The sequence below is a fragment of the Xiphophorus couchianus genome, chromosome 3 (assembly GCF_001444195.1).
Source record: "Xiphophorus couchianus chromosome 3, X_couchianus-1.0, whole genome shotgun sequence".
Lineage (NCBI taxonomy): Eukaryota > Metazoa > Chordata > Actinopteri > Cyprinodontiformes > Poeciliidae > Xiphophorus > Xiphophorus couchianus.
Window position 1 is genome coordinate 858,384 of NC_040230.1, and position 14,456 is coordinate 872,839.

At 45.1% G+C, this 14,456-nt stretch overlaps 2 protein-coding genes across 5 annotated transcripts in view; both read right to left on the minus strand.

Moving 5' to 3' along the window:
- Positions 1 to 14,456, minus strand: part of LOC114138620 (semaphorin-4B-like) — a 27,590-nt gene continuing 13,134 nt past the window's right edge. The window contains exons 2-15 of one of the 2 annotated variants that reach the window (XM_028008013.1): positions 11,303 to 11,409; positions 8,749 to 8,909; positions 8,614 to 8,676; positions 7,612 to 7,710; positions 7,418 to 7,508; positions 6,347 to 6,469; positions 5,757 to 5,884; positions 5,501 to 5,682; positions 5,295 to 5,430; positions 4,413 to 4,596; positions 3,639 to 3,754; positions 3,402 to 3,565; positions 1,951 to 2,018; positions 1 to 1,869 (exon numbers count right to left, since the gene is read on the minus strand). In XM_028008013.1, coding sequence (XP_027863814.1) covers positions 1,151 to 1,869; positions 1,951 to 2,018; positions 3,402 to 3,565; positions 3,639 to 3,754; positions 4,413 to 4,596; positions 5,295 to 5,430; positions 5,501 to 5,682; positions 5,757 to 5,884; positions 6,347 to 6,469; positions 7,418 to 7,508; positions 7,612 to 7,710; positions 8,614 to 8,676; positions 8,749 to 8,909; positions 11,303 to 11,387 — 2,319 coding nt within the window. In that variant the 5' untranslated portion in view covers positions 11,388 to 11,409 and the 3' untranslated portion in view covers positions 1 to 1,150. Of the gene's footprint in view, positions 1,870 to 1,950; positions 2,019 to 3,401; positions 3,566 to 3,638; positions 3,755 to 4,412; positions 4,597 to 5,294; positions 5,431 to 5,500; positions 5,683 to 5,756; positions 5,885 to 6,346; positions 6,470 to 7,417; positions 7,509 to 7,611; positions 7,711 to 8,613; positions 8,677 to 8,748; positions 8,910 to 11,302; positions 12,524 to 14,456 lie in introns of those variants that run through there. The other variant, XM_028008007.1, reaches the window with a different exon arrangement.
- The window catches only part of adam15 (ADAM metallopeptidase domain 15), a 25,168-nt gene continuing 23,406 nt past the window's right edge, over positions 12,695 to 14,456 (minus strand). For all 3 annotated transcript variants that reach the window (XR_003594237.1, XM_028007941.1, XM_028007953.1), the window contains one exon: positions 12,695 to 13,268. Coding sequence is in view for 2 of the 3 variants with exons in the window: in XM_028007941.1 (XP_027863742.1) it covers positions 13,202 to 13,268 (67 nt within the window). In the remaining variant the exon portion in view is untranslated. The remainder of the gene's footprint in view (positions 13,269 to 14,456) is intronic.

Consider the following 14,456-nt stretch of genomic DNA (forward strand, 5'->3'; position numbering starts at 1 on the left):
TCAGTCTGAGGACTTCAAGTTTATTATGAATAGAAACAACAATCAGAATTATGATCTTTTATTAATCTGTCAGATTAATAGATGAATTTACAAACATACTTTGTGCCACCAGAGGGCGCCACAGTCAAACAGAGAATAAAAACACAAAGAGGAGCAGAAAACCAGCTGAGCACGTCTGAAAAACACTGGAATATTTACAGTCATAAATTACATCTGAAAGAACAGGAAACAATAAATAATTCATGACAAATCATCCCTGAGAAACCTGCTGCGCAGAAAACATGGAGTCTGGGGGCGTGCTGTGGTGGCGCAGCGGGTTAGCACGCCCCACGTTCGAAGGCCTTCGTCCTCAACGTGGACGTCGTGGGTTCGACTCCCAGTCCCGGCGACCTTTGCCACATGTCTTCCTCGCCCTCCTTCCTGTCTGCCTACTGTTGCAAAAATATGAGCCACTAGCGCCGCAAAAACTCTTCATCAAAAAAATAGAATACACGTTTAGAAATAAAACGCTAAAAACTTTTTGTTTTGACTTTTTTCCCCGCTTTAGAACCTGAAAATAAAAACCAGCATCTTGTGTCGGGTTCTTATTGAATAGATTATCAGTTGGTGGACGTAGCCCCGCCTCCGAGGCTTAGCTCCGCCCCCACTCATCTCCTTTAGACTAGCCAGCAGCAGTTAGCAAACAGCTGAGCTCATTATAGGAGCTGCTGCTCTGAGCAAAGCAGGTAAAAGCTTTAAATAGAAGAGCCATGTTGGATGACTTCCTGGAGGCGGAGCTTCAGGAAGAGCAGGAGCTTCTTAAAGAGACAGAGGCCCAATTTCAAGACGTTAAATCTGGATTTCTTTTAAGTTATATTTGATATTTAGGTATAAAACATTTTATAACCGTTACTTGAGCATGCTGTAAAATGGCGCTACATGTCTGGACCTTTGAACTGAAACAATCTGAATGTTGAAGGATTTGTGGTTCTGGACTTCAGACTGAGTCACTGGGAACAGAATCTACTGGACCTAAAGGTGAATGAAAACGGGTCAGAAGTCCTTCATGACCGACTGATCGATCAGGACGAAGCCGACTCTGGAGCCTCAGAACAGCCCGGACCGCCACTGGACTCCATGATGGTTCGGTCCAGACCCGTCCAGACCTCCATCACGGGATGATGGTTTGGTCCGGACCCGCGTCCTCTGCGGCGCTCAGTGAGTGGATCTCCATGGACGTGTTTGTTTTGGTTCCATTGTCTGCGGATGGCAGCCGGTCGGACCCGGAGCCGGCGCTCCGCCGCCCCCAGATGCGGACGGCGCCGAGCGCCAGGATCAGGACGCAGGCGGCCAGCAGCAGGGACACCACCACCAGCTCGCTGTGGTAGCTCCTCTGGGTCGGTGCCTCCTCAGCCGGGTTCTTCATGGACCGGCTGTCCTTCCTGGAGGTCGGGACTATTTCCTGGACGGAAAACGCATCACCTTTAGCCTGAGTCACGCGCTCCTCTGCGTCGGAATCGTTGGTGATGAAGGTTTCATCCTCTGGTGCGTCTGAAACCGGGATCACAGCCGGATCCTCGGTCTCAACAGACCTCTTCTCCGGGCCCGGGGTCACCGGATCCCGGTTGACCTTGGACAGATGCCGAGGACTGGACGCTTGCCGGACGTTGTAGCTCGCCACCACTTCCATGAGTCCGTCTTCCTCCGCCTGGCAGCGGTAAATCCCGAAGGTCCCAGCAGAGGCCAGGAAGCGGAGGCTGCCGTTTGCTGCCTGGATGAAGAGCCGGTCCGATTGAACCGTGGCGTCGGCGAAGCTCCAGCGCAGCGTGGCGAGGTTAGACGGCTTCACACACTGAAGAGTCACAACTTCGTTCAGCTGGACAAAGACGTCTGCAGGAAAGAATGACGGACACCGGTGAAGGTTTCCCTAACAGCAGGTTCTGTTGGGTAATCTGGATGTTGGGGATCTACCTTGGTGCTGCAGGATCCGCTCTGCCGGCTGACATTCGTCCCCCTTGATGCTGTCCAGGCTTTGAACTCTGAGACAAAACAAACACAGCCATGTTTTACTGCCTCCTTTAGCAGCTTTCATCATTCTGTAATTTTTCACAAAGTACGGCTGATCGACTGTTTCTAGCTTAGGGAGTTTGTTAAATAAAGTATTTAAGGATTAATTATTTTTGCTAGTTGCAGCAATAGCTTTTATAAATAACATTTTTATATTAAAAAATTATTTTAGATGTAAAAACAATACAGCAAAAATACTGCAGGCTGTTTAGTTTATGCAAGTTAAATATTGCCACACAGATGTCGCCATTTTGTTTACGCCGCAATGCATCCTGGGTGAATGATATTTGCTAGGTGCTAATATTAACATTCAGCCGAGTAGAGCAGAAATAAAAGTAATTATTAAAGATAAAATAAATAATATATGGCAGGAAAGATGGAATTTATTTATTCATTTTTATTTTATTTTTTTGATTTGAAGATGTATAGTAAAAATTAATTTCTGAAGTTACATCTCCGTCCAGTTGATGGCGGTAATGCACAAAGTCTGTAAACTGCCATAAAACGCAACAGAAGAAGAAGAAGAATTAACGTTTAGCCGCTTCAATCTGAACCGGAGAATAAATATTCACATAGAAGACAAAGCAGCAACCTGAGAGGAAACAGGTGAGTGTTGCTAACTGTTTACGGTTAGCATCGGCATCCAAACATTTTCTCCAGTATGTTAAAATGAGTTTCATGTGTTTTTCTCTGCGTTAGCAGCAGCTAACGGCGTTAGCAGCAGCTAACAGTGAACAGTAGATCACAAGCTGATCCCTGCAGCAGGTTGTGATCTTAGCAGCTCATGAAAAGCTTCGGTCAGTTTGTCTCAGTCCAGGCGTTTTGCGAGCGGCTCTATATTATGTATTAACGGACTCTGGCTGTCGGCCCAGCATGCATTGCTCAGGTGAAAACATGGCGGCCTCCCAGGGTGAAAATATAGTCGACATGTCGTCACCTTTCTAAAATAATGGCCATTTTGTGACAAAAATAATTTTTTTGGCCTAAACCATCTGTGTGAAAGAAAAAGGTAGTTTTGTGTTGTTTTTTTAAAATGGCTTTGACAATTATTTTAAAAAGTGACAATGTAACATTTTTAAGTAAATATGAATGAGTGAGAACTGCTTCAGGTTAAAAATGACTTCATATTTAGGCCAACATGCTGTGGATTCTTTTTATAAAAGTTGTTTATTCGGCACATTTTTGATGAACTTATTCCTTCATTTATTTATTGCTATTTTATTAACTTATCAGGTTTTTATAGCAACTGAGACTTTTGGCTGTTTTCCTCTGATTTGCCTATTTAGGTTGATTTTAATCTAGCAGCAGATCATATTGATAATTTCTGATGTTCTGGGTGATTAAGATCCACTCACACGCTGTCGCCGGCGCCATCCAGACCCGTGCAGGTTCTGCGGGTCGGACTCCAGCCACACAGCGGATCCCTGGCCAGGATGCACTGCCTGCAGCTCCGGTAGCTCGGACACTGGGCCACAGGTACCGCTGTCACTCCCTCAGACGTTCCCACATACACGAGTCCCTTCAGAACCAGAACAGCATCGTGAACCAGCAGAACCATGCAGGTGGTGCAGGTGTTGTGGTGTGAGGTCTACCTTGGAGGAAGACAGGATCATGCTTTTGACCCGCTGAGGTTCCCTGAACACTTGGATCTCCTCAACGACTCGAAGGTCCTGATCCAAAGGAACCGCCTTGTGGAGGAACCCGGACTCTGGATGGCGAAGAAATTCTGATCAAGGTTCAGTTCAGAACCGGCACCGCTAGCCGAACTAACACTAAACAGAAACAACAGCTCTGATGATATAAAGGCGCTACACCAATGTAGCTAATGCTAAAATGCTGCAGTCTGTAGTTCTACAGCAATGCATTCTGGGTACAGAATAAACATCAGTTGCTGCTGCGCACCGCAGGTGGAAAACATGAGGAGTAGCAATAAAAACATTTCAAATATGTAAATTATTGCATGTATTTGTCTAATTAACTCCTCTGGTTGTTCATGTAACGCTGCATTCTTCTGTATAACTCATTCATTCATTCATTCATTCATTTGGTTTGTACTTCCCACTTGCTCAGTAAAGTTTCTTGACAAAAAAACATGAGAGGAAACAGAACTGCTGCGCAGACAGACTTCAAAATAAGAGCATGAATACAAACGTCTAACTTCAACACACGCAAAGACAACTCTGGAAAATTTACCTTAGGGAAGCTATGTAAGTGTGCTAACCAATTTCAAGGTTAGCAAAAACACGGAAGTGCTAAAGAAAAGATTAGCCCAGCTCCCAGCAGATTGTGTCCTCTACTGCATCTATTTAAAGTCTTTAGAAACTTAATCTCAGTTCATTTTTACCACTTTGAGTTCAGCGTCTCACCGGTCAGGAGAAACAGGACGTCGTACTGTTGGCTGTTGGCCGCCGTTGTCTTCATTGCGACCACACGACTGTATTTCTGCTCAGGAAAAACAAAAACTGGTCCAACTGGTTTCACGTTCCTGTCGGTCAGGTAGTTCATCTTCACCTCAGAAAGCTCAGAGTCGGAGGAGTTTGAGAGGCCGCACTGTCGGGAGAAGGATCGTTATTATGGCTGTGCCAAAAAATGGATTCATAAGAATCCCAATTTTCTCTTATTACGATTCAGAATCAATTTAAAATGTCCCAAAATCAATAAAAAAAAAAAATCCACCATTTGTTGGCCTCCATCAACAACGCAGGCGCTTTAACGTCACCATGGAGATGGTACTGGAACGTAGTGGAAACCACAGAAATGAAAGAGTAGTTCCTTCATTTTAGGCAAACATTTGGACTCAGGTCGTTTTTTCCTAAATCAAGTCAGACATGAGCTTCACTGTGAGCGAGGTTCAAAAATGAAGATCAAGAACTGCAGGAAGACCGCTGAAGTTCGCCGTTCCCTCCGGTCGGGATCGGTCCGAAGTTTGTCCTGTTTTATCCGGAAATGTCAACATTTCTTGTTAAATAACTACAAAGACTGAGACGGCTAAAGACTCCTAGATGTAAATTGCAGAGAGGTGGCGCTCTCTGTGAAAAAGACACTGTAATGTTTCTGTCATTCAGACTGGAATATATCAGAATCATCCCAGAATCATTAACACCATTTTACTCAGCTCTACGTTTTTATTGACCTACAGATTGAACTCAGACAGAATGAATGGAGAGGAAACCCAGATTTACCTTTATCTACTGAACAGATGCTAGGTATGCTAGGTGTGGTAACTTGGTACGTCTGGATGTTCTCACCTGTCCCAGGTATTGTCGTCCTGCTGGGGGTTTCAGTTGGTACGTTCCCTTCTCCAGGGTCTTAAAGGTTCCAGCAAAAACGTCTCGGATGTCCTGCAGCCTAAAGGTGCAAACTGCAGACTCGGGCCGCCTGGACCTGAAACCGAGGTTCTCATGTTAGCTGGGTCAGTAAAAGCAGCGCCATCAGGAATGAGACGGAGCCTCACCACTGGGAGGTGAAGACGCCATAAAACAGTGTTTCTGAGGCGTCGGTGCCCTCTGGTGGCTGCAGGGTGAACATATCCTCCAGGATGTTGAAGGGAGGCTGTTCTGGAGGCTGGCAGAGCAGAGCAGACTTGGCAAAGGATGTCCACTTCTTCTGCAGAATCCTCTGTCCTCCAACGTCGTCCTGTGAAACCGGCAGAGTGTTATTATCTCTGATCCGCCATCGAGTCACCAATCGCTGCTCTGCGTCTCCAGAACCTTGCAGACTTGAGCCACTCTGGGAATCTGAATCTGGTCGACGAAGCTGAACTCCTTCCCGATTTCAGAAAAGAAGAAGTAGAGTTTCTGTCCCGCCGGGTCCACCGACACACTCACAAATCTTGGATCTGAAAATGCAGGAAGTGTTGACTGAAGATGAAACTCAGGTGGTACGAATGCAGGGAAAAGAGATCTGGGAGCAGATGGACTGCTCATCAACCAGATGTGAAACTTTAGCAAAGCTGAAGGGTTTTCTCAAATCTCTCCTGTTGGCCAATTTCTAAACAAGGACAGGATGTTTCAAAATGAGAGCAACATTTCTTATGACACAAAGAGGAACTGAATCACTCAGGGTGAAATGAGGAACTATGATCTCACACTAAACCCACTTCTGTGTGGTTTTACTGAAATTCGGTCATGTAGGACAGATTTCTGATCAAAGATTACAGATTCTAAAGTTTATGCTAAATTACAATAATTTCTAAGATGATTGAGCGAAATCTGCTTTTGACTCTGAGCTTTTTTCTGTCAGGATTCAGGACAGTAACAGAGTCCTCTACAGGTACACTTCAGAGATTTTATCCACTCACCCTCAAGTAAACTGATGGAGGAGTCCAGGCTGATGTCTGGGCGGCCATCTTTACTGAGGAATCGTGAAATTTGTGGGGTTTTTCCCTTGAAGTCGGTGGTTGTGGCAGCAAAGAGTTCCTGGTCTGCATGACAAGAGAAACGCTGAACACTAAAACATGAACTGCTCAGTAAGGCCTGGTTCAGACTGGAGGGAGGGTTTGGTTTATGAGGAGACATGGAGCAGAGCTACACCGTTTGCAGGGTTCTTGAGGGTTGGCAGTTTCCCCAACCAATTCAGCAACTGTGTGCCTCATGGGCACCCGTAGGAAGGGCCCCAGGGGTACGGACTCCGAGGCCCTGAACTAGAGGCTATTCGTCCTCTGTACAGTGAGCTTGGTTCACATCGTTCACTCCTTCATATCGAGAGGAGTCAGCTGAGGTGACTCTGGCATCTTTCCTGGATGCCTGGTGAGGGAGATGTTTGAGGCTTGTCCTGAAACCAAAGGGGATGAGCCAGGACACTGGAAGGACGATGCATCTCTGCTGGTCTAGGAACGCTGTGGGCTTCCTCCTGAGGTGGCTGGGGAGAGGGACGTCTGCTGAGACTGCTGCCACAGTGACCCGGTACCGGACAGGCAGATGACGATGATTATCTTCAGTGGTTTCCTATGAAGAGAAGCTACAGCCTTCCATAACAGCAGCTGAAAGGAAAGTTATCAAGCTCATCAAAAACTTGAAGAAGAGCGGTTCAGCTCCCAACAAGATGCTTCAAGAAGGTCCAGTAAGCTCCAGAACCGTCTGCTCCTGAGGAGGAGGAGCCACAGAGCTCGTTCAGCTAGCAGGTGGTTTTCTGGGATCAGGCAGTCTGTAAGGATGGACGTCTTCCAGGGAGCCCATGTTCACCAGGAGTCCAACAGAGGAGGGTCTTGGTCCGGTCCATGTGTGGAGAAGCTTCTTTCTGACTCTTCTTAAGTTTTTATAGACTTCAAATAGAAACTTCACTCAACATGTTCTGCTGATAATATCCATAAAACATTTCTGTAACCTCCCCTGTCTGCACATCTTTACGTTAATGTAAAACTCAAACTAACCAATGATGACTGCAGAGCTCCGTTCAAAAGGACTGAACGGACAGCGCCCTCTGGCTTCGTCCTGCTGGACCACCGACAGACGCTCCACGTCCTGCAGGAGACAAACAGAAGCTGTGACCTTCCCTGATCTCCTGACTGTGGAGTCACTAATAGTTGTTTCCATCCCTGCCTCTCAAAAGAGGATGAAGACTCACGATGAAGGCTTGCTGAGGGTTGTAGGCGTTGCTGCCGCAGACGTACAGGTGGGTGGAGTTTACTCTCTGAACAACATGGACAAAGTTTTGACAGTCAACCTGCAGGCAGAAAGGAAACAACACAGATGGACTTGGAGCAGATGTTACTTTGAACAACTGAAGGAAAGTGTTTGGCTGATCGACCAGATGGTGTCCTACTGCTCAGAGATGAAGCAAAACTCTTTTCTAGACGGTTTAATCTGCAGATCTGAGAGAAGGTTTAGAACGGATGGCTGTTCTGGGTCTGTTTGGTTTTTCATGTTGAACAACTGAAAATTCACAGCGACTTTCTGAAGCCTAGAGACTGGAGGTAATCAAAGAGTTGAAGGGTTCATTTTGGAGATAAATGGCTGAAACTCCTCTTGTAGGTTTTGACTCATCATTGGTTAGTGAAGTGCTAAACTGGTGGTTGGTGTATTTTTCACTCTGAACAACCACAGACCATCGGTTCATGACAACCAGAGGCTTTCTCTCACAGGGAAAGTCCCAACAATGACCCCACGTGAACCTCTCTGTATGAAGAAATGTGGAATTTCTTTCTGTGAAAAATACCTTAAAAATACTTAAATACTGAGGTCCAGCTGCAGTTATGGAGTTCCACAGGGTTGTGTGTTTGGCCCATTTCTCATCTACTATGCAGATGACGCTCAGCTGCAGATCTGGTCAGTTAAATCATGGTTCAGTAAAACTCAGAGCGCTTCCTTTAACTCTCAAATAAAACCCGTATCTATGACCTTTCCACCCCTCATTCTTGCCCACATTCTGGAGAACCGGCCCAACCGACCAGCTCCTGATCCATTCTTGCATTTCTCTGTTTTTGATGTTGCAGTTAAAACATTGTATGATGGAAATATTAGAAAAGACATTTCAGGGTTCAAAATGCAGCAGCGGTAAGGGTTTCCTCTTTCCTCTTCCATCAGACTGGGTTCTGGGTGGAATCGGACGAATCGGATCCCCCATTACCTTTGGATCCTGCACTTTGTACGCACAGTCTCCTCTGTCGACCTTGGACGGACTCCATGTCACCTGAAGACAACAAACACCTGAGTGTCAAAGCAGGAAGAGTCAGAGGCTTCACCTGGACGATCCGGGCCTCACCTTACGCCTCAGGCTGATGACATCACTCTGGCTGACATTCAGTAAGAGGATGGCATTACTAGCTCCGACATAAAGGGTGGAGCTGTCGTTGCTAAGCAACAGTGTGGCGGTGTTGCTGACGTCTGTGAGGTTGAAGTGAACCAAAGGTCTTTCTGGTGAATCTGAGAAGAAACAACAGGACCAGCTGGTCTGATGAGCCAACGGTTCTTCAGGGTAAACTAATCCTAAAGCACCAAGTTCAACCATTTTGATAGGCATCATGTCAGCAACACAACATGCAACACCATGTAGCATAGCGCCATCTACAGGTTCAAACTTGTCATTACACTAGTAGGTTTTTTGCTTCAGGAACTGATTCTTTGGTCCATAGCTGTTCAGTTTCACTAACTGCTGCTGATTCAGTCAAACTTCAGGTTTTAAAGTGTTTGCTGGGTGCTTTGCAGCAGCAATGCATTCTGGGTGCAGAATAAACATTATTAGCTGCACCGCATCACAGGTGGAGAACGTGAGGAGTTTCTGTTTTGAGATTTATACAAAATGACTTTAACAATAAGGCTGTTTAATACGTAAAGAACTTTTATATGTTGCTCACTTTTTTTAAATGAATGAAGAAAGATCGACCGGAAACCAGATCAAATCTAAAAATGAGTCTGTCTCATCAGACGTCTGCTCGGTTTGTCTCGGGGTTTTAGTGGAAACTTTTAGTGATCGTTGTGACAAAGTGAGGTCAAAGTGTTTAACAGCAACCTGAAGGCTGATCTGAAACCCACAGGGACCGTCGCTGAGCTCAGGTCTGCCTCCGTCTGTTTCCACTCAGGTCTGAGTCTCAGATGTGAATTAAAGGTGATCTAAAAACAGGCCAGGTGAAGAAACGTCGGTTCGTCTGTCAGCTGACCGGTTCTGTGGCAGCTTCCTGTTTCTGGGGTTCTGCTCAGACAGGATGTGGTTCAGAGCCGCTTTGTCTGAGCGCCTTTAAATAATCTGTAGAGCAAATTTTGTGTCACAGGAAACAAAACGCCTCAGAGTGATACGATAAAAAAAACCTGCGAAAAACAAATATTGATAAAAGTCTGAAGTTTGTGGAGGAACCGCGACCCGTCTCTGACCCGGAGGCATCGCAGGATCCTTTAGGAAGGTCTGCAGGTCTGGACCCGTTTGAAACCTCAAAATCCTTAAAACGCATAAAGTGTCACCAGTACACTTCCCTGAGGAACACCCAGGTCAGAGTTACAGGAAGTTTATGTCACTCAGTCATCAGTAACGTTACACCATAAATAATTCATCTGGTTGATCAGTTAAAATAAATTCATGTGGTTTCAGTTTGTGGGATTATATTGATAAGGATTTAATCTAAAAATCAATAATTTCCCTTCATGATGCAACGGGTCTTAAAGCTTCGGATGTTTTTGTTCCCTCATTTTTTTATAAGCTGCTTGTCCGATAAACTTATTCAATTATTTTTAATTTGGTGATTAAATACATAAACACAGTAACTTTGATGACATAAACGTGTTTTTATGCTGCATGTAAAGTTTTTTGATTTGAAATGACAGTAGCTGTCAGGTTTCATTTCCAGCCGTCTGAACCGGTTTGGTTCTGGATCTTTAACGCCTGCAGAGCTTCAGGAATCATTAGCTCATCATAATAATAATCTGATTTTAATATATATGCTCCAGCTGTGGTTGCCGTAGCGACTGCAGACATTTTTGGTGCAGGTTTGCCTCCTTTAAAAACAGGAGCTCAGTTTGATAAATCACATTCTGGTTATAAATTGTTTTCATGAAGGCAGACATGCTGAGCGCGGCGGCCATGTTGGTCATTTTGATGACTCGGTTCTGGTTTGTATTCAAACGGTTTCCGGTATCGGACCCTGGAAGCGTTTCCATGCGTCGCTCTGCTCTGTCGGCCGAATGAGACGCCGACATCCCAGATCCGGCAGATTCCTCTTTTAAAACGGGAAAACAAACCGACGGCGACGCGGTTCTGCTTCTCTGTACTTCCTGTCTCATCAGCGGCCGATCAGACGGAGCCGGTTCTGGTTCTGCTGGATGTTTTCCTCTCAGTGGAGAGGAAGTGATTCCTGTCCACTGTCGCCACATGCTTGATCAGGAGAAGAAAACCAGAAGTGCTGCTGACTGGATTGTTCTGGACTGAATAACCTGTTTATGCTGATTAAACTTAAATTGATTAAAAATCTGACTTAAAATTCAAATGAATCTAAAATCAAGAGGCTGAAAATGTTTGGATGTTTTTGCTTCAGCATCGTGAGAACGCCTTCGTTCCTCTGGGAGATGACAGCAGAGCTGGACCGTGAAACTGGGCGTAGCAGCACCATTATTCACTCTGGACCCAAAACCATGGAAACAAACTTCTGTCATTTTTCTGATCAGATGTTCTCTGACCCAAACAGTGGAACCACAGCAGCAGAATCAGAACCAGCTCTGAGGCAGGAAAACGTCAGAGAGGAAGACAAACGCTGCCATTTCTTCATCGCCTCGTCTGAAGGCAGCGACCTGCCGATCAGAGCCGATCAATAATCATTCAGCTGACTTACTGAGCAGGAAGGAGATCCGAGGAGGAAGAAGAGCGCACGTGGAGCCCAGCAGGCTGAGGAAGAGGAGGGCGAGCGAAGAGGCCATGCTGCCGAGCAACGGGTCGGGTCTTGAGCGCAGAGCAGCAGCACTCAGAGTGACGATCAGAACAACCGCAGCTTCCTCCCTTCAGTCTGAGGTCAGAGGCGACGAAGAGGAGGAGGAGGAGGCAGCGCTGCAGGATGTGATGAAATGCAGCAGATAAAGCGCCGGCGATGCTTTCAGGAACTTTAAACACGCTTCTCTGAAAACCACTTAGAGAAAGGAGGAGGAAGTTCTGGTCCGGGTCCAAACTCCACCTCAGATTTACACCCAACGTAGAGACGGAGTTTCTTCTTCTGCAGAAAATCAGGAAACAATCAGAGGAATCAGAGGAGATTCAGGGAACCGGAAGGAGAAGATCTGGATTTACAGCTGAGGAGGGATGGAGGGATGATGGAGGGAGAGAAGGACGGGAAAACATCCAACTATCTTCTTGTATCTCAGATAAATTTCCTGTTTCTCCTTCATTTGCTGCTCAGTTTAAATACTTTAAATTCCTGGAAACAGAAACTAATTTTCCTTCAGCTGGAAAAATAGAACTAAATATTCCAGATGCTTTTAACACAAAGAAATCCAGGTTCTGCTCTACTTAATTAAAATCTTTGAATTTTGTATTGTTTGTAAAATTTCTGAATCTTTTGACTTAAATCCAACGCTGGTCAAATTGACTCTTTCTGTTTCGGTGGATGATCGTTGTCATAGCAACAGATTGAAAGCGTCGGCGTGGGTGGAGCGTCGGCACCGTCAGCTGAGTCTGAACACGAAAAGACGTCGAAGCCAAAAAGAAGAAACAGTGGAAAGATTTTTACTGCTGAGCAAGAGAAGGAAGGATGGATGAGCGGAATGGTTTTACTGTTGTAGACAGAAACAAAAGCAGCAAAGCATCATTTTATGTGCAGTTCTTCACTCCTGCAGCTAAAATGTTCTGATGAAAAACTGAAGCACCAAAGCATTTGGCCAGAAACGTCCCGTTAGCTTAAAGCAACATAGAAATGTTCTGTTGGTGATTTAAAGCAGCAGATTTACTGTCAGAGTCTGAGCAGAACCAGCCAACAGAACCCAATATTTAACTACATTAAATATTCAGCTACATTTTTCTCTACGGGACGTTTATCATAAGATGTTCATAAAGTTAAATATGTGGAGAGTCTCCACTTTATGGAGTGTGGGCGTGTCTCTGCTCCCTGATTGGACAGAGACCAGGAAGTGGACGTCCTGGTCTAGGATTGGTCCAGAAGGTTCTGAAGATTTGAGCGGGTCAGAACCGCCATCAACACGGTGGGAGGAGCAACCAATAGAAGAAGAAGAAACGGTGATGTTGGATATTTTATTCCTAAACGAATCGACTGCAATGATTTTTCTCACATCAGAACATTTTGTATAAAACTTGAGCTAGAAATATTTGTGATCGTTGGACTGAAAACGTCTTCAGATTCGTTTTTCTCCGGGTTTAATCCGAAGTCTTTGGGAGTTCATGGGAATATAAAGAATCTGATTGGTTCCTCCTCCGTCCAATCAGACACTGCGTTGATCCTCCAACTCTACCGTCTGAACTTTGACCCCAGCTTTGATTTCTGTCCAGTGCGTCCATGAGCAAGGTACAGAATCCTGTGGTGCCAGCAGGGGGCGCTGTAAGGCCACCAGCAGCAGGTTTGGACCCAGAATGTTTGTGTGACGCTGCTGAGCAAGGCACTGAGAGGCGGTCGGATTCCAGCTGGAGTTCCTGCAGGACCGGATCCGACGACAGGAAGTCATCTTCATCATCACCTTCATCATCACCTTCGGCCGCTCCGTCCAGCAGCAGCTCGGCGCCTCTGGGGTTAAAGCGGAGGCGACGACTCGAACTTTGGTGGAACCGGCGGCCGACTCGGACGAAGAGGAGGTCGTCTGCAAACAGAGAGTTTAGCTGCTTAGCATTAGCTTCTGCTCATTTATTTAGGAGTTTAGTGTTAGCTTCTGCTAATTTAATGTTTTATTGGTTTCGCGTTAGCGTCTGCTATTGTTATATATACAGTGAACCATCGTTTTCTGGGTTGGGTTCCAATAAGAATCAGTGATCGGCGAAATCCGTGAAGTAGGTACCTTTATTTTTTACAATTATTATGCAGCATAATTAAATATTCTACATTAAAACCAAAGAACAAAAACTGTTTTCAGGCCTAAGCATTTTTTTTTTAACAAATGTAACGCTTTCTTACAAACAACTACAGTAAAATAATCATTTGAATCATCAATACGAATCACAGCAGGACAAATTGTGACTGGCGTGTTTCTCTGATCCTCTGACTGACGCCGCGGCCCGACTGCGCCCTCTACTGGCCTTTTCTCCTGAAGCCTGAGGTGGCGGTGAGTTTTTTCCAAAGAACAACGTAGTTATTATCGGTAGCTGTTGTCGCTGTTTTTTCTTCTGGGCAGAAATATTTACCAAAATTTGCCAAGCTGTATTACGTATCTTTAAATGGCGTAACGTTATTGGAAACACAGGTAGAGCAGGAGCGCGGAGACTGTTTAGCCAATCAGGACGCAGAACACAATGCACTGTAAAAACAAAAAACTGCACAAAAAACTCCGCGAAGCAGTGAGACCGTGAAGCTGAACCGACCGCGTTACAGCGAGGATACAGCTAATGGTAGCTGTTTACCATTAGCTTCTGGGAATTTTTGTTTTACTGTTAGCTTTTGCTACTTCTGTGTTTCGCGATGTAGCGTTAGCTTCTGTACATTTTTTAAACATTTTGTTTTTAGCAGAGCTGAGATTCTCATCTAGCAAATTAGTGGTTAGTAACCCAACCTTTTGGTTAGCTGTCGCTAATAACTGCTGCTGACTTTATTGAAAAACAAACATTTTCCATTTCAATCCTGATGGCCATTTTTTAAAATCAGAATTGAATCAATTGAAAGCACAAGATCAAAAAAAAAAAAAGATTCGTATGATTCAAAATATGTCGGTTATGATTCGACTCCAAACATTCACCGTTTTAGGGCAAAAATAAGTTTTCATTGAAACCATGAAAAATCTAGAAAATGTCAATAAATCTGATTTCTGTGGGTTCAGTTATGTCTGACTTGACACCAA